This window comes from Conger conger, chromosome 14 (genome assembly GCF_963514075.1).
Source record: "Conger conger chromosome 14, fConCon1.1, whole genome shotgun sequence".
Taxonomy (NCBI): Eukaryota; Metazoa; Chordata; class Actinopteri; order Anguilliformes; family Congridae; genus Conger; species Conger conger.
Window position 1 is genome coordinate 40,909,588 of NC_083773.1, and position 25,087 is coordinate 40,934,674.

Sequence of the window (25,087 nt, forward strand, 5' to 3'; positions counted from 1 at the left end):
GTGATGGGGCTATGACAACAGGACACCACCGGGTGGGACAAGTCCACTATAGAGATCTATGGTACGGTTGTAGTGTATATGCAGAGTATAACTATACCTCATGTTCAGTTAAAAGTAGGCTATATTATCCTGTATTCAGCCACCTAGTGGTACGGCACCATGAACACCTGTTCACATCAGGTTAGATTTTATGGTATAGTGGCTACATATCAGTTAAGTTTTTTTAAATGCTTATATAGGTCACTAATGCGCTATACTTAACGTATCTGTCTCCTAGAACAATGAGAACCCAAATTTATACAACAAAGCATAAATTAAATGAGGTAGAACATTTATGAGAATAGGAAAGGGGGGGGGGGGTGTCTGCGGGTATCTTCGGCATCCTTTCAATCAGAAGGCCTTACCTAATGTGTGGATTATTTTGCCAATCAACAACTTAATGAATCATTGAGAAATTTTTTTTTTTAAACAGCAGACACTGTAGCTCTTCAGAACTGGATACGTGATGTAGAAAGACAATGCACTTACATGTTCACATAAAAGTTCCTTATTGCATAGCGTCAATGGTTTATTTTGGAAAATGAATGTGTAAATGCTAAATAGGTTGGTTGCAATATTTTCACCTGCACGATTAAGCGTTAAGAAATTGAGCCGCCATATACATGTCCGTCACACACACTCAAAATAGTTTGATAACCGAATTATCACTGTTTTGGTTTCATATTAATCACAGGCAAAATAGATCTGAAAAAATAGGTTTATTGCCACAGACCGACACACTGCTGTACTGAATAGAATTAGCGAACGAAATCAACAGTCTAGTCACAGCACAAAGGCTTAATATTCATCCGCGTTTACGACACACAGACATAATAGTCCATAGTTTATTATAGAAGTAACCGATTTAAAACAAGGAGAGTATGTTTACTGTTAACATATTATGTAGGCACAATCCAATATCAGCTTCGTAATTATTCAGTGTAGTATTAGAACATGTCCTCATTTCCCAAAATCGAAGCATAAATGAGATCCGGTCGGCGTCCTGAAGTAGCAAGAAGAAGTTGATGGCGTCCGGTTAGAATGCCGGAGCATTTATCAGTTTCATTTTTACTTGTTTTCTGACCTGTAGATTAAAGTTGAAACAATCCAGCACAGAAGTTGCGGTAAGTAAAACTACCCGGGAATGCGATGGTAGAGAAAATGAAGTTAATAAATTGTTCCGGAAAGGAGACAAGGCGGTCTGACCATACCGACAAGGCCCTCGGGGTCCCTCATCCTCAGATAGGAGTTTGTAGACTGCCTGAATCGAAATAGTGGCTCAGGAAAATGGCGGCGCGCAGCAGGCAGTGGGGAGGGCAGCTCGGCCCGGGTTTAAATTGGAGAAAGGCGAAGCGTGTCTAGAGTGTTTCTGCGAAGCGGGGATATGAAATGGTCTTAAATCGTAGTGCGTGAATGGAGTGATTGTTGTAATATGTGACTGAGGTATTACTATGTAACCCTTCACCATAAAGACAATAGTTTATTAATTCAAATTTTGTGTGTCTACAGTTCAACTGACCACGGAACGCACAATTACACAGTCGGTAGCTAGCGTGTAGCTACAGCGATTGCAAAATACACTACACCAGTTAGCTAGTTAACTTCGGTGACTTTTGCTACCAATGATCAGTATACAAGAGACTCGCTGTGTCACGGTGAAAATAATATGTTTCGAAGCATATGAGACCGGTAGCTAGCTAACGAGATGGATTTCCCAAATTATGCTTGGATCCTTGGCTAAGGCCAACAGTCTCGCGCGTTTAGCTAGTTAGCTTGCAAGCTGGCAGGGTTCTACATAGAGGTTGTTGAAAGAGTAGGCTACTAATTTTGCCACATAGCCACACCGATTTTGTCAGCGGAGCAACATTATTTACAACTACTAGCTAGAGTGTCAGATTGGCCTAGCCGGTGAAGTGCAGTTGCCCGATGATTCACCTAGCCTAGGACGAAAGATACATACATACGTAATACATACGGCGGGGCGATGGAATTCTAGTTACCGCACCTATGACTCGCTGCATTAGTATTCAGTGGCTCGCTAGATAGCTAAAATCAAATCATGTATTTCCTGTAACTTTGTAATGTCATGCTTACTGTCACACTTTTTAAAATGTGGGCCTCTTGCACAACTCTGGGCCTCATGTTGACAAAAGCCAATAACACTCTCAAGGCAATCGAAAGCTTAGAATCAAAGACTAGTTACTGAAAGCTTTCTGATACCTGTGCAATAAGGAAGCAACTGAATACACTGGACTATTCTGAAGCACCTGAGAAAAATGGGGGTGCAATGTATGAAAAGGGATGTGATTCCTACATGCGTCACCCGATATGGATGTAAATTAAAGGGGACAATCTGTACTTTAACCTCACATTTGTTTAATTTAAAATCCCATGTGCCGGAGTACAGAGCCAAAGGCACATAAATTGTACCAACTGTCCAAATGCATAAGGACTGCACTGTACTATTGTAATTTTTTAAAACATTTTGACACTCATATAGATAAGCTTAATTTCTAGCAGCAGGGTAAAGACAGGGTGGCACTACGTAACATCTAAACAATAAATATAAATACTGCTTAACAAAATCTTGTTTTGTTAAAATTTTTCAGATAAACATAATTTAGCCAGTTTGGGCCAGTGACAGAATGTTTTGTTGTTGGCTCTGCACTCCACCACTTTGGGTTTGAAATGAAACGATGACGTTAATTAATATTGGGTTATCCGTGAATGTAGTACAGCCTTTTTTAGACGTAGTAATGGGTACACGGGTTTAATAGATGTGCTTACCCTATTCGTCCCATTTGCTAGCAACCGCATGACATCTTAGCTATGTTTTAGACTGAGATGGTATTCAAATTCTTCTGTATAAAACAGTCTGAATTCCTGATTTCTGCTTAATCCCGCCAACTGCAAAAACTAATTTTATGCTGCAATGTGTGGAGATCTCTGCCTGTCAATGTAATACTTATACTGTGTGCTGCTACTGGCTCTCATCAGCAGCACACATCGGTAGCTAAAGATGACAAAACTGAGGAGCAAGCCACACACTGCACATTACAATTCCCATTGCAGGATGCACCGATCATGTTGCCTCACTCTACATTCTGCACCATGTTTTTTTTTTTTCTTTCTTCAACACGTCGCAAACAAGGTTAAATTACCAGAAATAATTCTGTCCCCATCTCTGCGCCGTCCGCCTAGAAAACAAGCCCAAAAATCTGCAGCCTGCGACTTTCAGAAAAGAACAAGCCGAAAGTCATGCATTATAAGCACACTTGGCAACTCTGATACAAGGTGCTTGAAGTACTGTATACCTTACCCGTGTTATACAATAGCTTTTTCCCATGGCTCACTTATTCAGCCGTAGAAAGCCACTAATTCAGTGCGTGCAGGTACTCACTCAAGATTCTCTATCATAGGCTGTTTTACTTCAAACCGGTAGAATAACAGACACAAAACAAATTAGTAGGGGAGAACTGATACGATAGTGTCCTGTTTCACTTAGTACTCAAGGCAATGCCATCAAAAACCATGAAATTTAACCACAAAGAGCATACCCTTATCTGCTTGAATAAGACATGTTAGATTTCAGGTGATTGCAGATGGTTAATTTACAATTTAAACAAACGTAAATCTTGTCTGATGTTACAATTGTGAAGGCGACACAATTGGGGCGAATTGGGGCGACATGGCTCAGGCAGTGAGAGCAGTCGTCTGGCAGTCTGAGGGTTGCCGGTTCGATCCCCCGCCCAGGCTGCTTCGAAGTGTCCCTGAGCAAGACACCTAACCCCCAAATGCTCCTGACGAGTTGGTCGGCGCCTTCCATGGCAGTCAATCGCAGTGGATGTGTGAGTGTGTGTATGAATGGGTCAATGAGAAGCATCAATTGTACAGTGCTTTGGATAAAGGCGCTATATAAATGCCAACCATTTACCAAGTATGTGTGTGACATTTCTAACAGGTGCCGCACAATTGTAACAAGGAAAAATAACTGCATTATTAAATATCAGCATTATTTTCAGTTGGCTCAAAAGAGCATAACCTGGATGTTTAAACTGCAACCAAATAGGAATGCCATTTATTTTAGTTTATTTACGAGATGGATGAATTGTGGTTTCTTGCTTTTGTCTCTTGTCCGCATTCCGTGAACAAGAGAGAAAAATTGCACTCATGTTCCAAAAAAACCCATGGTTAAAAGTATTTATCAGTTGTGTATAAATAGAAACAAAATGTAATTGTGATTTAAATCTTCATGTTGTACAGTTGTTCACATAAAACATTTGTACTAACTATCCCTAACCCCAGCTAGCAAATTTGATTCACTATAGTGTGTTTCAGTCGCCTAGTGTATAACACAATTAACACTTCACAATTGTAACAAACACATTTTCAAATTCAGCTGTACAAGCACAGATGCTAAAATGAGTTAATTATTTTGCTCATTAAACCAAAACACATACCATTTTGATAAATTATGTCCTGGTTCCAAGTCTGCATATGTCTGACTTATATTACATACTCACAGAAATGAATAAGCAACAAAACCACACGTTTTGTAATGTGTATGGGGATCTCTGCTAGGCCACTGTAGCACATTATGAACACTGTGAATCAGATTGGCAAGCTTGTGGTTGTGTTAAACCCCTTAAGTATTGTCCCTTTTCTTGACGCAAGCTTAAAAATGACATACCTAAAATAGAATTGTTACTATTTTTGACTATAAGCATAATCCTGGTCTATTCTGAAAGGTAACCCTTTGGGGTTTGTTTTCCAAGAGTCAGAATTACTCTAAATGTTACTAAAACAAAGTTACAGAAGCTCGAACACGGTGAAAGTGGAAGCTTTTTTTCTCACTGAAAAGATTTTCTGTTTTTGACTGGATACAGATCATTGTAACTGTGGCTGGTGCACTTAGAAACACAATGGAGCCAAGTCACAACACTGGACAAATCCCCTTTCAAATTTGAGGACAATATCACCAAAAATGTTGACAGATAACTGGAAAATTAAAGCCATCTGTGACAATATAAGTTTAAAAAAAAAAAAACCTTTCTCCTGTGTGATGGTGTAAAATGGCTGGTTTTTACTGAATGCCTATAAAACTGCACAGTGTTTTCTGATGTGACCGTCTGTAAAAGAGGCTCTTTATAATGAGGTAATGGTGGCTGTAAAAGTGTGTAGAAATGATGAATGCTTGTGAAGTGTCTTTGTGCGTGACTGTAAAGAGGGGCTCCCTGTGCGTGTTCCAGGGCGGGATGGACTCTGAGGAGAATGCCGTGGAGAGCAGCAGCGATGCGGGCCCTTCTGGTCTGGAGGAGCCCTCTGAGAGCGGAATGGGCATGGAGACATCGGAGGCCATGTCAGCCGACAGCAGCGACACCGTGGCTGTGCACGCCCTCACACCCGAGTCCGACTCTCACGTGGGACAGAGCTCCGAGGGGCTCGTGGTAGGGCTCATACACATCCACGTTCCCATTTTACTCTTGTGTTTAAAGGTGCATTGGTAAAGGCTCATCTGGGATTTGAACCTGGAACCTTGTGCAGTGATCACAAACTCAGTGCCATTGAGGGCTGTGTGTATGCTAGTTTTTATTCCACCCTTGATGATATAATTAGTTCAATTATTTGCTGAATCAGGGCTGTAGGTTTGCACGTAATGTATATGAAGTGAAATGTGTTATTTGCATTGTCGAAACAGCTGTTGCTTATATTCTGTGTTTTAATGCAGTTAAATTAATTTGGCTGAATGCTTAGTTGGAATCAGTTCAAGGCACCATTCATTGTTTGGAATGAAAGCCTGCATACTCACGGCTACGAACTCTAAGGTTTATGAACCTAGTTCCCCAACAACTGCACTACGTGTAAAAGGTTTGTGTTTAACCTCTGCTTATCGTCTCAGGAGCTGATTCCGGAGACCAGCTCCAGCACGGATGTCCGAGGGATGGCCCACCTCCCCGACTCGTCCTCCGTCGCTCAGTCGACCAGCGTGTCGAGCGTTTCCACGGTGACGCAGTCCATCCTGGTGTCGGAGTCCGCTCAGGTGCTGGTGCACTCCAGCATGGTGTCGGACGGGGGGGTGATCGTGTCGGACTCCACCGCGTCCACGTCCTCAGACCTGGGCTCGGCCATCGATAAGATCATCGAGTCCACCATCGGGCCTGACATTATGAATGGCAAGTGCCTCCCATCCCTTGGGTTTGCTGTTGGCTGTACACATTGTTATTGGTGTTATTTGAGGTCCCTGCAGCATAATTCTGTCTATTCCACCAGTTTAAAATTAAACGAACAGCGTTTGAGAGAACACAAATTTGGCATGTAGGAGATGTGCCTCATACCCATGGTGAAGTTTGGTGGTTGGTCAGTGATCAATGTATCAATGATCCACCAAGTATCAGGAAATTCTGGCTGACTATTTGGTTGCCTCTACCACAAGGTTGAGAGTTGGCTGTAGGTGGACTTTCCGGCAATTCAATTTTCCAAAGCATACCTCAAAATCCACACAGAAATGGTTCCATGACAATAAGATCAATGCTCTGCAATGGCCATCTCAGGCTCCGGACCACAATCCAATCAAAAAGCTGTGGGCTGAACTGAAGAGGGCAGTTGATAAGCACAACACAAGAATGTGAAGGATCTTGCAAGGATCTGCATAGAGGAATGGTCCAAAATCGCTCCAAACGTGTTCCTTTACCTTAGGATTACTGAAAAAGACTCCATGCTGTTATCCTTGCCAGGAAGTGGATGCACCAAGTACTAAACCAGGGGTGGCAATAATTATGGAACCTTGATTTGGGTTGGTTTCGTTGAAACATTTATAAAGTCCAGTATTTTTCACATGTTGGCATTTCTCAATAATCATATGGCTCATTTTCTAAGCCTTTTTGTGCATTGCCAGTCAGGGGTGCCAATAATTCTGGTGCCCATTGTATATGTATGTTATATTTTGTGCATTTCAGTTTTTGACAATGCGTGTATATATCTACATTTATTTCATTATGCACCTTTTTTTTGGAGGTAGCTTTAGTCACGGTCAAAATGTGTGTCCCTCAGGCTGTATTGCAGTGACCAGTGCTGAGGACGGGGGAGCTGAGACCACCCAGTATCTGATATTGCAGGGGCCTGATGATGGTAAGTGTTAAAATGCTCAGTTTTATGGAAGTTCTAGTTCTTCTAGCGCGTTATATAGTTTTGCATTATGCCTCCCCTCCCCCTTACTGTTTACTATTATTTGTACTGTTTTGTCCTTCCTCCTCATGTGTGTTTTTATTGTTAAAATATCTAATACAAATGTACAATTAATAATAATAATAATAATAGCACTTACATGACACACAAAGCGCCCCCCCCCCCTCCAAAAAATAAATGACAAAAAATCAGATTTAACGTAAGATAAAATAAACATAATTCACCCAAAGGCCAATCAAATAAGTGTGTTTTTAAAAGTGACTTAAAACTGTCAACTATCTCTGCCTTTCAAATATCAACAGGTAGTGCAGGTAGGAGAAGGATCCATCATCCTTAGTTTTTAACCTTGAGCAAGGGACAGTAAGGGCCTGAGTGATCTCCCAGATCTATACGGCACTAAAAGCTCAAATATATGAAAGAGCTTGGCCATGCACAGCATTTAAAAGTAATTCATCGAATTTCAAAATTAATTCTAAAAATAACTGGAAGCCAGCGGTATTTGGCCAGGGTTGGGGTAATATGTGTTATTTTACTGCACTGAAATGAAAGTACGACATTAGGGCACTTAAATGAAAGTACGACATTACGGCACTTAATATCAAATTTTGAACCAGCTGGAGCCTAGACGGAGCATGACTACGTACACCGGCATACAATGAGTTGCAGTAATCTAATCAAGATTAAATAAATGCATGAATTACTTTCTTAGTAATGGTCTAATCTTAGCAACATTTCAGAGCTGATAGTAGCAAGATTGTGCAACCTTTTTGCGGTAAAATAAATATATAATTTAGGCGAGAATAAAAAAGTTAGAAAAAGTTCCGGGAAGCAGGCTTTACTTTCAACCTGAAAGAGTTTCAATTAGGGGATATAAGACTCATGGTTGGGACCAATAATTAAAACCTTAGTCTTATCTCTGTTCAGCTGCAGAACATTTTGGGCCACCCAGCAATGAATATCAATTAAGCAATCTTGAAGAGCTAACCTTGACAGAGAGGTAAAGTTGTGTGTCATCAGCATGAAAATGACATATATTATGTTTATAAATCATATGGCCAAATGGGAGCATATAAATGGAGAACAAAACTGGCCCCAGAATTGATCCCTGAGGGACGCCGAATGTAATGGAGAATGTATAGAAAGTATGCACGTGGCAGTTTACAGAGTGGGATCTTTGAACTTTTGTATCTCCAGGTGCCCCCATGGTGTCGCGGATGTCCTCCTCTGCCTTGTCCAGCCGCATCACCATCGAGGCCCTGGGGGAGGGCCCCACGTCCACCTGCCTGGAGCAGTCCGACCTGGGGGAGCGGCGGGGGAGCCTGCCCGACCGCGAGGCCATGGACCCCGATCAGCCCGACCAGCCGGGGCACTCGGGGTACGTGGCGTGCAGCGCCGACAACTCGGGCCAGCACCCCACGCACGGGTACAGCGAATGCGCCGGGGGCGAGGACTCCAACCAATCGCAGCACTCCCAGTATGCCGAGTGCAGCGCCGGCCACTCTGACTACCTGGACTGCTCCATGGAGCGGCCAGACCAGGCCGAGCACTCCCGCTACATCGACTGCAGCGCGGATAACTCGGACCAGGCCCAGCAATACAGAGAGTGTGTGGCAGGCGGGTCGGATGATCCTGAACACTCCCGCTACATCGACTGCAGCGCGGATAACTCGGATCAGGCCCAGCAATACAGAGAGTGTGTGGCAGGCGGGTCGGATGACCCTGAACACTCCCGCTACATCGACTGCAGCGCGGATAACTCAGACCAGGCCCAGCAATACAGAGAGTGTGTGGCAGGCGGGTCGGATGACCCTGAACACTCCCGCTACATCGACTGCAGTGCGGATAACTCGGACCAGGCTCAGCAGTACAGAGACTGTGTGACAGATGGTCCGGACCAGCCACAGCACTCCCGCTACATGGACTGCTGCCAGGACGCCCCTGACCAGACGCAGAACTCGCACGACCGGGACGAGGCCTGCTGCTACATGGACTGCGGCGTCCCCCAGGGCTCCATCTACGGGGAGGGCCGGTCTCTGGACTGCCCTGACCAGCCCCAGCACTCCCATTACGGCGACTACGCTCCGGACCAGCAGGGCCAGTACATCGGCAGCACGGGCGAGTACGCTCCGCCCCCCGAGAGGGAGGCCGTGCCGCACCAGGACCCCCACGGCCGGCCGGGGGGAGAGGAGGGGCCCTCGGAGGGCCCGGCACGTGCCGAGGCCCAGGGCAGCGGGGAGGCGGAGGGCTCCGGGCTCCCTAGCGGGATCCGGGACCGGCCCCCGAACCTGGAGGAGCTGGAGGAGATGATGGAGGTGGTGGTAGTGCAGCAGTTCAAGTGCAAGATGTGCCCCTACAAGAGCATCTCCAAAGACACCCTGATCAATCACATGAGAGACAAACACTTTCGGCACACAGGTATGTGGCAAGATAATAATGATGATGATAACCGTAATAATTATTTATTTTGTAAAGGCCAATACATTAAATGTGCTGTACATATTCAGAGCATTCAATAATGGGTGGCAACAGGCAATACATAATTCATAGGAGAATGAGGACAAGCAAGCAGTATTAAGCCTGTGTATGGGCTAGGGGTGGGGCATTTCACAATTTTCTCTCAATTACTGCCATCTCCTTGCCTTAACTTCAGCACTCACTTTTTTACACTATATATTTTTGGGCCAAAAACTCATTTTACAGCTGCAGGCAACCTTTGATGAGAAATATGATAACAGCTTGCTTTGAGCCATTACCAGACAATCTAGACTTTCTGCAAGGCTAGCGGTCATAGCAGAGTGGGGTGGGGCTGGCAGTAGAGGCTTCTGAGTGCTAATTTTACTGGAATAAATGCACAGTGCTGGAAAAAACATTGCATTGTGATCTTCGCCCATGTAGCTGGGAATAATTGACAGCTGTTTTTATTTTCAGACAAAGGGTGACCAAGTGATGTTTTCAACATTGAGTTATAACACAAAAGGCCTAACCCACAGTGACCGCTATAGGCCAGACTCTATCCACTTCTCAGTGTTGCAGGTTTTGCAAAATGTGGATTTTCATAATTCATCGCTTATAATTTTCTTACGAGAATGTGCCATTATCAGATTTAATGAGAAGCCATTGCTGAAAAATAATGTAGAGGCAGGTGTTGATATTTCGTGATTGTTCGTGAAACACAGGTGCCCCGCCTCCAAAGAAACGGGGCCGGGGGCGCCCGCGGCGGTGTGATTCGGCTGCCCCCCAGAAGGCCGAGGTGAAGACGGAGGAGCCTGGGGAGGAAGAGGAGGATGACATCATCGACGCCGGCGCCATTGATGATCCAGCAGGTTGGTGGAGAGCAGTGACCCGCATATGATATAGACGTATATATGGGTCAGTGACAAATTCCAGGGATTCCCAGGATTTACCACTTTTTGCCAGTAGATGGTGTCCGCGTATAAGAAATCGGGAGAATGTGATTTTCATTTCTTTAGTTTGCTCATGGGCTGAATAGATTCTTAAATGTAAGCCAAGTTCTCCGCCAAGGGTTTTATTTTTTTAATGCATATTGATATTATGACCTTTCAAATATTCAAATATTAAAAAAACTAAGGAAATTAATCACAAAAAAACGTACGTTTTCAGTGAAATGTTTGCATTTGCTGAAAGCCTCAAAAGACAGGAAATGAAATTGATCAGCCCTAATGCTAACATCCTGCTCTCCATTAAGGTATCAGCACAGATCTTTGACAACATGCTACTGCCCTGAAGTTTATATTCAGTTTGTGCAGAACAAGACTCTCATCCATACCCAATTATTTGCATAGCATTAACATGGCAGCATATTATTATTTTGATAAATTCAACAGATACAAGATGCATTGTATATATTACATATAACATTATAACATGTATTCCTACAGTGATAATCAATATGATTTGTGGGTGACACTATCATTGAGGGACTTGTATATACACTTTAATCACAATAGTTTATGCAAAATTGCTAATACACATTATGATTGATTATGAATTCTTTGAGAGGTTTGAGTCTCAACATGTGCTTATGATTGTTTGTTTGACATACAGTAGGCATTATATATTGCTGTATTGGAACCTAGGAAATAATCTCAAAGTGCAAAACCCTGCCTTCTGGTCTTCTCAGTTGGCCCAACTGCACCAGACAAGATCAGTCAGGCACAGAAAAGCATGTAAATCGAGATATATTTCCTTTTTTTTTTTTTTTGCTTGGTGTTCTTAAGCTCTTCTGCACTCTCTCCCAGATGACAGCGATTATAATCCAGCTGATGAAGACTCCTGGGGTCGTCCCCCTTCCCTCGTCCGCAGCGTGCCTTCCTCCTCCTCCTCCTCCTGCACCGTGGAGCGGCCTCGACGCAGGGTGGTCCGCCCCAGGAAGTTCCCCTACACCGCGGGGGCTCGCGCACGCAGCCGGGGTCAGCCCCCCCTCCACTTAAAACCTCAAACAGGCACACCTCACCTCTTTGATGTTACAAATGCTGCCTCCTTCATGCCTCTAACTGTTCCAAACTGGTTTCTTCTGTACATAACATAACGTAACGTAACATAACATAACATAACATAACATAACATAACATACCGTGGCATAATATAACATAACGTAACATAATATAACATAACGTGGCATAACATAACATAACATAACATAACCCCCGGTGTTTCTGCCTCCACAAATAAAGAATATATTTAGTAAAAAATTCCAGAATTATTATATTTCAGAAATGACATTACAATGATATTTACAATAAGGTACATTTTCTTAAATGCATGTATTACTGTTTATAGATTACATAATATAATCTTGGACATCAGGATTTAGACAAATGGCCAATGCGCTGCAGCCTGACTGTTAGATTAAAGTTAAATATCCCCACCAGGTAATTCTCAGATGCACGGTGGCAATTTTAGTGATCTTCTGATAAAAATTGGAATCTTGTGCTATATCATAGGACATTTATATGCCATATTCCAGTATATGATTTCCTGTGTTTCTTGCTTCAGAAATGGCTGAAGTGGAGGCGTCGGAGGGGAATAAGAGTTCGGATGCCCAGGTCCCAGAGGAGGCCAGCTCCTCTGGATTGGACAATGGGCCTGCGTCCTCTGCGAATGAAAATGGAGCTGAGCCGGGTGTCAGCCAATCAGATTCAGAGAACAAGGACCCTTCCTCAAACACAGGGCCCGAGGAGGTCGAGTTTTACCCCAGGAAACGGGGGCGGCCGTCCAAGCGCTTTCTCCGCAAGAAGTACAAAAAGTACATGAACCGCAAGTAAGAGACCGTCGCAGCTGTAAGACACAGTTTTGCTTTTGTGTATAGCATATTATAATGTGAAATGTAATGTACAGGTGCATCTCAAAAAATGTTAATATCGTGGAAAAGTTTTTTTGTTATTTAATTCAAAAAGTGAAACTTTCATATATTCTAGATTCATTACACATAAAGTGAAATATTTCAAGCCTTTTTTTGTTTTAATCTTGATGATTACAGCATACAGCTCATGATCCGTGATCCAAAAATCCAGTATCTCAAAACATTAGAATATTACATAAGTCCAATCAAATATAATTTGATTTTATTATAATACAGAAAATGTTGATGATATCATTTTACACAATATTCCTTTTTTTTGGTGCACCTGTAGAGCTAGCCTCCCTAATTCCTAAATACAGTTACATTACATTACATTATTGGCATTTTATCCAGAGCGACGTACAGTTGATTAGACTAAGCAGGAGACAATCCTCCCCTGGAGCAATGTCGGGTTAAGGGCCTTGCTCAAGGGCCCAACGGCTGTGCGGATCTTATTGTGGCTACACTGGGATTAGAACCACCGACCTTGCGTGTCCCAGTCATTTACCTTAACCACTACGCTACAGGCCGCCCTGTATGTATGTTATGTGCAACTCTGAATAACCTGTTTATTTCCGTTATAAATGTTATAAATCGTTTGTTCTCACAGGTGATATAAATCGTTTGTTCTCACAGGTGTTAGAAATCGTTTGTTCTCACAGGTGATATAAATCGTTTGTTCTCACAGCAGGTATTATAAGTCGCTGAAGCCACTGTTGAGGCCCCATAACTGCCGGATCTGTGGCTCGCGCTTCCTGTCTCAGGACGACCTGCGCTTCCACGTGGACTCGCACGAGGGGAACGACCCCGAGCGCTTCAAGTGCCTGCAGTGCAGCTACCGCTGCAAGCGCTGGTCATCGCTCAAGGTGGGCTCCTCTACAGCGGGGTCCTCCTCAGAAGACCTGAAAATGTATTTTCCCGTTTGGAATATTTTGTTTGTCATCATGTATACGGGGGCGACATTAGCTCAGGAGGTAAGAGCGGTACGATCCCGCCCTGGGTGTGTCGACATGTCCCTGAGCAAGACACCTCACCCCCCAGTTGCTCCTGAAGAGCTGTCTTTTGTGAGAGGTGGAAACCAGTTTACTGTACTGAATAGCTACCTTTTTTTTATATAGGCACTGTATGAGATGCATTTTAAATATAATAGCAAATCAGGAACATTTCTGGCAAAGCAGAAATCAATTATCCCGGTCATAAAGAACGCACAGACGTCCATGCTGAGACCTGAAGATGTTAATAACACGTACTGTATAACTTGCCTATGGTCACCAAAGTCGATGGAGCATGATGAATTCTCAAGAATTTGCCGAACACGACTCAGTCTGAAAGAGTTTTGTATGTATAACAAAAATGTATGTTCCAACAGCATAATGACCCAAGCCAGATGGCAAACACAGGATAGCAAAACAAGAACAAAGAAGTTGTGGTGTGATCTGAAAATTGACATGTGCAAAGTTGATATGTCCAAGAAGACTGTATTTTTGGCCTACACAGCAAGACAAAATGTGAAAAGATTATGCTTAGGATTAGGCTCTGTATATTATGATACCATTCAGATGAAAAATATTTTTAATATTTTAATATTTTAAAATTTAAATAAAGAATTTGGTCATGATTGAATTTATTTATAATTATAAACTATTAGAGACTGCTTATATTGCCATGTATTGGTTTGAAAGAGTTTTTAAATTGTTCAAACAAGCTTTGCATTATGGACAGCTTAATTCTATGTTCAAAAAATATTTTAAGATATTTTGGTGATTTGGCTACTTTCCCATCCTTTCCATTGGCTTATAAAAAATAACAAAATAAATCTGTAGTCATATGTCATCATTATGGACTGCAGTTTATATGGGCCAGTTTTCTCACCTGCAATTCAGTCATCTAGTGCTCAATAGATGCATACATCAACTGCCACAAATTGAACTCAAGATGGTGACTGGCAGTAGTGTTCCTACAGCACCACATGCTGCCTTCAGTGCAACCCAAATGCAAGGTTTAAGTAACATGGTGGTTGGTCGCACTTTCTCAGTTTTTATATGCAATTTGTACAAAGTAGGCAGTCCACACCGGAATTGTCCGTTCTTTAGTTTTGGAGAAGTAAGTGTTTTAAATGTGTCGTCCTATTTTCAACCAAGCATTCTTTTAGTAGGACGTCACACGAGGATAACTACACCCCTTATCCATCCCATTTAACTTGTGACCCACAGTTTGCGCCCCTGGCCAAACAGTTTGGGTGAACTATTATAGTGGGAATTTTAGGCTCACATTCAACCACCATGTTACTCCTTTAAACCTTGCTTCTTTGGCAGTACAACATTACATGTACTTACTTACTACAGCAGAGGATTTGTTCATTGTTACTTGTTTACTTGAAGTTTGAAATTGTGTATGGTGCATTCAGACTTCTTCTAAACCTTCCTCTCTTGTTTCCTCTGCGTTTTTGCAGGAGCACATGTTCAACCACGAGGGAACCAAGCCATACAAGTGTGAGGAGTGTGACTACAGCAGTGTGTACAGGAAGGACGTTGTTCGCCACTCTGCCATACACAACAAAGACAAGTGCGTTCAGAATAATTCTGGAGATTGTAGGAGAGTAGGCAACAGAGGTTTTACAGTAACTCAAGAAAGTACTCCAAATTCTTGTCTTGAATGGTCAGAGGAGTTACAGTTACAGTATTACTGTAGGTTAGTGGCAGACATTTTGTTGCTTTGGCTTCAATATTGTATTTGGAAAAATAAAAAACGTTAAGGTTAAAGTTAAGATGTTTATTCAGATTTCCATAAGCTACTGTGAAGCTGACCGCTTCAATATGATGGTATTTGCATCCATATTGGGTGAACTATCCATGTACTGTAGGAATTACAGCCATTTGTATGCATGTCCCTGCAAAACCAAAAAATATCCAAATACTTACAGACTGCACTAAAATGTCTTAGAACCATTTTTAAGTTGGTTGTAACATATTTGGCAAGTATGCTTTTGCTTGTAACACTTAGGTGACAAAGTATGCTTTTGCTTGGTACTGTATATTATTTATTATCATTCTGATGTGAATTTGTGCACCATCATCACCTGAAATTGCCATTTTCTTCCCCTCTCCGGATTTTCTTCCCAGAAAAAAGAAAGCAGACATGGTAAGTTGTTAACCTTGGTCTTACGACTCTTTGTTATGAAAATGGCTTTTGTCCATATTTTGTTTTCATGCCATAGCAGTTTTTCCCTGGCGCCTCGCAGGTCCCCAGGAACACGCAGTTCCCCTGCCCCGTCTGCAACAGGGTCTACCCCATGCAGAAACGCCTGACGCAGCACATGAAGACCCACAGCACCGAGAAACCACACATGTGTGACAAGGTGCGTGCGCTAACCAGTCCGGCATCGCACTCATGATTAACACTGCATTGCAATCATGAATAATCATACTGCTGCATCTCTGGCGCTGCCTCTGCATACTCTCACTGTTTTTATATACAGTATATTTGTTACTTATGTAATGTATTTATGTTTTGTATTTTATTGTATTGTATTGCGTTGAATTGTAGCGCCTGCTGTAGCATTGTTTTGATAACATCCGGATATTACTCATTTGTAATAACCTGCCCAGGGACTACAGATGAAAATGAGCTCATTAGCTAACTCTGGCACATTTACATTGATGTGGAAACTGAAATGTTGATTAATTGTGCACTGTCCTTGGTATAACAATAAAAGGTTTACCCGTCTGAAAAAACAGTATTCCGAAGTATAACTGAAGTATAATATTTTATACTTAAGAATACTTGAAGTATAATAATATTTTATATCAATTGAATTTAGTATACTATTTTTTCACATGCTTACACTGTCCGCCGGTCACCTCTCTGTTTTCTGGACCCCGGCTGTGGAATGAGCTTGCTACTGCAGTCAGGACAGCAGAGTCACTGACAATCTTCTGACAGTCACAGTCTACAATTCCCCACACTTGATTTGTTACTGTCTGTGGTGATAGGACAGTTGAATGCGATTGACAGGGTAGCTGGTGACTCTTAACAGTGCAGCTCACTTCCTGTGTGCCCTGTTACTGCGTCCAAGAGCACGTTTCGTGCCTCAACTGTTGTCTCGTTCTCTTGAACGCTGTTTTGTTTGTGACCTCTAAATAATAGTGCCCGCTAAATCGGTTTAATAAAATGTTTTTAATAATGGCATAAATTGGTGCCGGCCCAGATTATATGTGTGTTTTGAGACTGTCTTTTTTTATGTCTTCAGTGTGGGAAGTCCTTCAAGAAACGTTACACCTTCAAAATGCATCTTCTCACTCACATCCAGAGCTATGGAAACAGGTCAGAGAAAAGCCTTGCCAGTGTGTATGTTGTGTCTGTTTTCTTTGATTGTTGTTTCTTGGCTGTTTGGGCGGGGGTTTCGCACGGTTTTGCTTCTCATTACATGACCTTACTTTACATTCATGGAGCAGATCTTATCCATGGCAACAAAAGTGGGAAAACATCAGCAAAACTAAAACACAGGTTTCATTTCATTTGATTGCCTCCTGAGAAGCGATCCTTTAGATCCTCTCTGCAAATTTGAGTACTTTGTCTGTAATAATTATCTTCTCCAATAGTCAGTATTATTTGGCCTGAAGCATCCTCTATATTATTTTGTTGGTTTGTTCTTTGAGAAAAGAATGAGAAGAATGGGTCTTCGCCATTTGGCACTGAGATATTTATTTATCAGTGACAGTGTTCACAATAAATAGTGTCTTTAACGCCTTTTTGCTATAGAATTATCAGAAGCCGTGCCTTCCATAATTGTGTCAGTTATACTGTCGAATATACAAAGCAGCTTCTCTCCAAAAAATAAGCAAAAAATAAACAGAAGTGCAATATCATCAAGGCCCACTTACAATCAATACATGTAAATTTAATCAAGCAAACTGACAGTTAGTATTGCAAACAAAACTAAAAATAGCACTACAAAAAAACCCCCAAACATTTCAACACAGAAGCAAAATTTAAACACGCAACCAGAATGGCAAGGCCCCCAGAGGTTGCAGAAGAACAAGTCTAGTAGCTGTGTAGGGTCTGTTGTGTGAATTGAGATTACTTGCCCTCCTGATAGGAGGGCTACTGATATCTGTAAATCCTCCAAAGACTCCTCACAGAGTCTTTGACCACTTTCAAGTGCAGACTGAAGACTCTTCAGGCTGTACCTTTCCCTCCCTACCTCACTACTATGATTAGCCATGTGTATACCATAGTAGCATATAGTAGCACTTATTATAGTAGCACTTATGCTTACATATTGTAGTATTCGGGGTATTCTAGCTGCCAACCGTGGTATGCTCATTGGTAAGTTGATGTATTCTGTGTTGTATCTGTGTGATTATGCTAGGACTAGTAACTGTACTTTCCTCTAGGGTCCTCATCGCACTTGTTCCTGGTTTTGATTTGAACTTCATTGTACGTTGCTCTGGATAAGAGCATCTGCTAAAGGCCTGTAATGTAATGTGGTGTAATGTAATGTAGTGTAATGTAATGTGACGGAGACGCAGTGCTTTTCTCCTGACGGCAGGTTCAAGTGCGAGTTCTGCGAGTACACCTGCGACAACAAGAAGCTCCTGCTCAACCACCAGCTCTCTCACACCACGGACAAGCCCTTTAAGTGTGACTACTGCAAGTACTCCACCACCAAGGAGGACTTCCTGGTGTCCCACATGGCCATCAAGCACACTGGTCAGTACCCGTACTACAGATACACTGGTCAGTGCCCGTACTACAGACACACTGGTCAGTGCCCGTACTACAGACACACTGGTCAGTGCCCGTACTACAGACACACTGGTCAGTGCCTGTACTATAGACACACTGGTCAGTGCCCGTACTACAGACACACTGGTCAATGCCTGTACAAAAGATGTGTAACCGCTTTCCAAGTTCTGCCGACTTGCCAAAGACAAGCCCCTATGTACGTCTCTGCTTGGAGATGCTACCACAGGTCTGACTAACCAGAAGGTAGTCTCTGTGTTCTGAACATCAAACGCTCTATCCCTTAAAGGTACAATAGGTAATTTCAGACTTCTAAATGTCAAGAGAGGAATTGCCGCAACAAACACCCCCAAACCACAACACTGTTTATCCCTCCCCCTTCTCTGTGAATGCGCTGACTTTGAAACCCCCCCACGCCATTGGCTGTGGCAATTATAACCCATTTTTAACCAATGAGCTTGAATTATTGTACAGCTAGACAATGTATTAGTACAGTGTCGGGAATTTAAACACAGGCAGAGGTTGAGTCAACGTGTCAGTTATCCTTTTTCAGTGATAGGAAGTGATTTACAATGGTCTTGTAACAATGTTTTAACACAAATATCTTACCTATTGTACCTTTAACTTGAATTTGATGCAAATTATGAATATGAGTACGAGCAGTACGTCTTTGGGCACATCTCTTCTCGGACATTGATAAAATGTAATATAGCACTGGTTTCCATTGGAACATACCAGCCGGTTATAGGCGATATCTTCAGTGCTGTCAGCTCTTACAGCAGGCCAGAGACGCTCAGAGATGACGGTAGGCTGGGGCCCTGGTGTCTCTCCCCGTCTCCCAGGAGAGAAGCCCTTCTCCTGCGACTTCTGCCACTTCATGACCAAGCACAAGAAGAACCTGCGCCTGCACGTGCAGTGCCGCCACCTGGAGGCGTTCGACGGCTGGTGCCGCACGCACCCCGAGGAGCCGGCCCGGCGCCGCCGGCCCTTCTTCACCCTGCAGCAGATCGAGGAGCTGAAGCAGCAGCACGACCACACCCAGGGCCTGCAGGACACGCTGCGCGGGCCCATCGTGAGTCTGCCCGCCGGCTGCCTTCAACACCCCGGTCCTGCTCTTAATCTCGTTACCCATCTGCCTTCAACACCCCGGTCCTGCTCTTAATCTCGTTACCCATCTGCCTTTAACACCCCGGCCCTGCTCTTAATCTCATTACCCATCTGCCTTTAACACCCCGGACCTGCTCTTAATCTCGTTACCCATCTGCCTTTAACACCCCGGTCCTGCTCTTAATCTCATTACCCATCTGCCCGTCGGCTGCCTTTAACACCCTGGTCCTGCTCTTAATCTCATTACCCATCTGCCTTTAACACCCCGGGCCTGCTCTTAATCTCGTTACCCATCTGCCTTTAACACCCCGGGCCTGCTCTTAATCTCGTTACCCATCTGCCTTTAACACCCCGGGCCTGCTCTTAATCTCATTACCCATCTGTCAGCTGCCTGTGGGCACGCAAGTGTGTCTGGTGCCAATGTACACTCACTGAGCACTTTATTTACACCAGTTTTTTTTATGTGATTATCTAATCATTCAATTGTGTGGCAGCAGTGCAGTGCATACAATCGTGCAGATACGGGTCAGGAGCTTCAGTTAATGTTCACATCAACCATCAGAATAGGAGGGAAAAAATGGGATCTAAGTGACTTTGATTGTGGAATGATTGTTGGTGCCAGACTGGCTGATTTGAGTATCTCAGAAACTGCTGATCTCCTGGAATTTTCACGGACAACAGTCTCTAGAGAACCCCCAGGGGGTTCGATAAAAGCATAGGTATATATTTTATTTTCCAATAAAATATATACCTATGTTTTGAAGAAATCATATTTTATTTTTCCAATTTCGAAGGGTTCGGTGAATGCACTGATGAAGCTTGCAGTAACTCCAATAAGGTTAAGAACCACTGCTCTAGAGCTTGCAGAGAAAGGTGCGAAAAAAATAAGCATCCAGTGAGCAGCAGTTCTGCAGGCAAAAACGTCTCGTTAATGAGAGAGGTCAGAGGAGAAGGGCTAAACTGTTCAAAGTTGACAGGAAGGTGATAGTAATGCAAATAACCACACATTACAACAGTGGCATGCAGAAGAGCATCTCTGAACACACAATGCATCAAACCGCTAAGTGGATAGGCTACAGCAGCAGAAGGAAAATAAGTCCAATAAATACCTTATAAAGTGCTTACTATGTGTATAATTACACCACAGAGTATTGAGAGTTAATTCCACATCTAAGCAAAAACAAATGTCTCTCCTGTTTAATATATAATGAACTGTGATACCAAAAAATAGAGTATATTAGATCTATCCAGTATAGTAAATATTAGAGTAGACTGATGACATTTCTTCATTCTCATCTTCCTCCATTTTCTAGGTGTCAGTTGACCCCCTCGAGCTCCAGGCGATCCAGACCATAGAGAATGCAACAGTTTCCCCAGAATCACTGGGGAATGCCACCATTATCTATGAACACGGTAAGGGTTTCCACTCCTATGATTCCTGTGTGTCTTCAGAAGAAGGGGTTACTCATAAAGATTAAGGCTCATGTTTAACAAACAAAAAAAGATTCAGTTTGGTAAGTTAGTTCAGAGATTGCTGAACTTTCCAAACTGTGTCAGTATTGCTTTTGATTTTTAAGGACAAATGTTGATTGAATCCTTCATCTATTATTGTTTGATAAATAAAGGATTCACATAATTTACTTGTAAGTCGAAGTTCAGAACCTTTGCTTTTATATTGGCCAAAATCATGAAGTTATAAAAAACACGATTCAGTACAACAGTATCTGTGAGGAAATCTCCTTAAACTTAGTAATTGATTTTCACTGTGGACTTGATATGTATACAGGATTTTAATCCTTTCATATAAATTATTATCATTGTTTGAACATAAAAAAATTATACCCCATTATCTATATAAAAAAGTTATTTGCAGATTATATTTCAAATAATCTTTTGCATTGTATTTTATAAGCATTGATGAATATTAATATATGGTAAGAGAGATTCTGGTTGTAGTTACTTGTGAACAACGGCTGAATTTGGAAGATGCTTATTCAACTTGATATTGGTTTCATCAGGGTGAGTTCGGTTAGCAGAACAAGAAGGCATAAATAAATAGGAAAAGGATAAATTCTGCACAGATAATGGAAAGTATTCTTTCACACAGAGAGGTCACTGTGTGGAATAGCTTGCCTGGACTTGTTCTGGAAGCAGAAACACGGGGTTTTCAAGACCAGGCTTGATATGGTGCTAGGTACTATTTAGCTTTGAAGCAAACTAGGCAGTAGGTACACTTTAGTGGTAGGAAAAGGCGAGCATTGCTGTGCCAAATGGCCTGTTGCCATTGTGCTATGTAATGCTATGCTATGCTTTGTTATGCTATCACAAATTTCTATACCCTCTGTTGTGGCAGCGAAGGTGTGTGTTCTGACCATATTCCCTTCTGTCCAATCCTGTGTTTCCAGATGCCTCTGACCTGTCGGCCCAGAATGCTCTGGACCTCCTCCTGAACATGAGTAACCCACGGGAGCTGGTGGGGAACTCCCTGCAGGTACTACCTATAGGGAATATGCTGGAAAACGTCATATCCATATATGACTTCTGTTGGAAACTGCATTTGCCCATATATTGTGAAGCATTGGAATGCCCTTTCTTTCTGGTCTTCATAATACATGTAATATGTTTAAGTTATTGCAGTACGCTCAATGAAATTGAACGTACTGCATGAGGTACAGTCAGGCAGCGTGGGAAGGGTCTGCAGTGACTACGTTATTATTCAGTCAGATTACGTGCCGGAGGGGTTCTTTGACGAATGTGAGCGGTTTGGTCTTTGCACCACTCCACGGTCACTGCTGGCCCATCACCCCGTCCCAGACGTGGACTCATTTCAGAGCTGGCAGCCAACAGTGCGGCTGTTGCAGATTCTGTTTTTCTCTGTTTTGTTTTTTCCTCACCATTCATTGTTGAGCTCATTGAAAGTCAGCATTCTCGTATAGCTTGATCAGACAACCAACCTAGATGCATCACGACCAAGCTTGTTCCAAGATGGCTACACTCTAGTGCTAGTAGCCACAAATAAATGCCAACATTTGTTTATTTTTCAAGCGAATGTGTGTCTATTTCAGATTACAATGCACAAACTTACCCAAGCACTCCGAATGCTGGAAGTCTTCTTTAAGGAAGGTTATTGCGTGAGTGTGTTCAGGTTATTCGGTATCTGAGTGCTAGAAGTCTTCTTTAAGGAAGGTTATTGCGTGAGAGTGTGAGGTTGTTTGGTATTTCAGGGCTGGAAGTCTTCTTTAAGGAAGGTTATTGCGTGAGTGTGTTCAGGTTATTCGGTATCTGAGTGCTAGAAGTCTTCTTTAAGGAAGGTTATTGCGTGAGATTGTGAGGTTGTTTGGCGTCTGACATTCCCTCAGGTGGCCGTGCTGAAGTCGGAGGGAGAGGCTCTGGAGGAGGCCATGGGGGAGGCAGGCGTCGTGGGAAAGACCCAGAAAGTGGTGGCCTTCCACGTGTCAGAGAACGGAGAAGCCCTGGTGAGGGAGGCCTTTGAGTCCGGAGCAGTGGAGGCCGGGGGAGATATCACCCAGATCGCCATCAATGCCTACCAGGCCGCGGCGGACTTCAGTGTAGTGGAGCAGGTTGGAGAGGAGATCCACAGCACCGCCACCGTCTACAGGTACCACAAGATCCATAATTTCACAAGTCTTCATCACTGATGCTCCTGCCAACCGTGCCCCAACAGCTACCCCTTCTTCACAGTCACTGAGATCTTTCCTTCTGTGGCATGGGTAGCCACCGCACTTTTTTGAAAACACAGCGGAGCCTATCCGTGACAATGAATCTCCCAGACCCATAATATCATTTAGCTTCCATGTTTGGAAGTGAGTCTCCTTTTTGGAAACCTGCCTAGACATAACTTAGAAAAAGCAATACAGAATGAAGAGTTGAGACTCATTGTGGGAAGGGTTGCGACTCATTGTGGGAAGAGTTGAGACTCTTTGGGGGAAGAGTTGAGACTCATTGGGGGAACTCTTTGTCTCCGTAGCAGTGCGGAGGCAGACGGCGGGGACTCCCAGTCCGTGGTGGTGAGCAGTGGCTCTCTCTCCGGCACCCTGAAAGAGCACCGGGGCAAATACTACCTGACCTCTGGGATAGGAGCAGGGGCCGTACAGCAGGTGGAGGTGAGACATGTCTGAACGCTCCACGGCCAGGCTGGCATTGGCCCGCAATGTTCAGGAAGGAATTCCTGTTAAAATGTATTCCCTAAAACAGGTAGATTTGGCAGAGAATTTGGTGTTTTTTAAACTTCCATCCATCCATCCATTATCTGAACCCGCTTATCCTGAACAGGGTCGCAGGGGGCTGGAGCCTATCCCAGCATACATTGGGCGAAAGGCAGGAATACACCCTGGACAGGTCGCCAGTCCATCACAGGGCACACACACCATTCACTCACACACTCATACACTCATACCTATGGGCAATTTAGACTCTCCAATCAGCCTAACCTGCATGTCTTTGGACTGTGGGAGGAAACCGGAGTACCCGGAGGAAACCCACACAGACATGGGGAGAACATGCAAACTCCGCACAGAGAGGCCCCGGCCGACGGGGATTCGAACCCAGGACCTCCTTGCTGTGAGGCGGCAGTGCTACCTACTGCACCATCCGTGCCACCTGTTTTTTAAACTTTCTAAATTAAATTTTCATTTTATTTGTGTAGCGCTTTTCGCAGAAGACACTTTCTACAGTTAACCTGTGATTTTTACTTCTGTGACAGAATAATACAAAGGCAGTGTGAGTCGATATTCATGTGAATCATTACACCTGAAAATAAAATGCGGGCACCCAACCCCTGGGAAAGTGTTAATTCATACCAGATCTTACTAATAAAACAATTGCAATATCGAATAAAACATCCAAGAGAATACTTGGACAGTGAGGGCTCGACACTCTCGCTCGTTGAGAAAAACCCCTACGTATTTTGACAAACATTCGTTCTTACAAAAACAATTAAAAAACAAATTAAAAGTCACTGGCCTTCTTGATGAAACACTTTGACTACCACACTACTGCAGTTACCACAGTGTTGGCAAAGCACTCGCGTAATTTTGGCAGGGGTCTGAGATTTTCTCACTCTACTTCTTCAAAGCTTCTCTGATCCGTTCCTGCCCTGTTTGTAAGTGACTAGTACGAATTGTACGCTTGGGCCCCTTTTAAACTGACCATGGGTGAGGCAAGTAAGTGGTTGTATTAGGTGTTTGAATGCCTCGCCCTGTGACCTGCCCCTCTGCAGCTGAGCAGCGAGGACCCTGGGTCTCCCTCCCCCACCACCTCTCCTCAGCAGCTCAGCTCCAAGAGGTTCTCCTGCAGGATCTGCATGGAGTCCTTCCACGGCCGCTCTGACATGGAGAGCCACAAGAGGGCGCACTTGGACCCAAACACCTTCAAGTGCCCTGATTGTCCGTTCACTGCCTCCTCCTGGCCAGATGTCAAGGTCCGTCCCTCCTTAAAAGTGTTCAGTTTCTGGGTGGTAATATTCAGTGAAACTGAAATGTGTATGCTCTGCCCAGACACACATGGAGATGTAGTGTAATTGTAATGAGAGGTTTATGTGTATGCTCTGTGCCCAGACACACACAGGGATGTAGTGTAATTGTAGTGAGAGGTTTATGTGTATGCTCTGTGCCCAGACACACACAGGGA

The 25,087-nt window shown here is 43.4% G+C and overlaps 1 protein-coding gene across 4 annotated transcripts in view; it reads left to right on the top strand.

The window, feature by feature from the left end:
* Positions 1 to 875: 875 nt before the first annotated feature.
* znf335 (zinc finger protein 335) overlaps positions 876 to 25,087 on the top strand; it is a 31,020-nt gene continuing 6,808 nt past the window's right edge. For 2 of the 4 annotated variants that reach the window (XM_061220452.1, XM_061220453.1), the window contains exons 1-20: positions 876 to 1,163; positions 5,289 to 5,486; positions 5,939 to 6,212; positions 7,090 to 7,167; positions 8,419 to 9,639; positions 10,401 to 10,547; positions 11,484 to 11,654; positions 12,241 to 12,505; positions 13,275 to 13,452; positions 15,039 to 15,151; positions 15,709 to 15,727; positions 15,807 to 15,944; positions 16,836 to 16,909; positions 18,138 to 18,298; positions 19,174 to 19,403; positions 20,752 to 20,851; positions 21,844 to 21,929; positions 22,798 to 23,057; positions 23,427 to 23,562; positions 24,678 to 24,878. In XM_061220452.1, the coding sequence (XP_061076436.1) occupies positions 5,295 to 5,486; positions 5,939 to 6,212; positions 7,090 to 7,167; positions 8,419 to 9,639; positions 10,401 to 10,547; positions 11,484 to 11,654; positions 12,241 to 12,505; positions 13,275 to 13,452; positions 15,039 to 15,151; positions 15,709 to 15,727; positions 15,807 to 15,944; positions 16,836 to 16,909; positions 18,138 to 18,298; positions 19,174 to 19,403; positions 20,752 to 20,851; positions 21,844 to 21,929; positions 22,798 to 23,057; positions 23,427 to 23,562; positions 24,678 to 24,878 (4,044 nt within the window). In that variant the 5' untranslated portion in view covers positions 876 to 1,163; positions 5,289 to 5,294. The remainder of the gene's footprint in view (positions 1,164 to 5,288; positions 5,487 to 5,938; positions 6,213 to 7,089; positions 7,168 to 8,418; positions 9,640 to 10,400; positions 10,548 to 11,483; positions 11,655 to 12,240; positions 12,506 to 13,274; positions 13,453 to 15,038; positions 15,152 to 15,708; positions 15,728 to 15,806; positions 15,945 to 16,835; positions 16,910 to 18,137; positions 18,299 to 19,173; positions 19,404 to 20,751; positions 20,852 to 21,843; positions 21,930 to 22,797; positions 23,058 to 23,426; positions 23,563 to 24,677; positions 24,879 to 25,087) is intronic. The other 2 variants (XM_061220454.1, XM_061220455.1) reach the window with 1 other exon arrangement.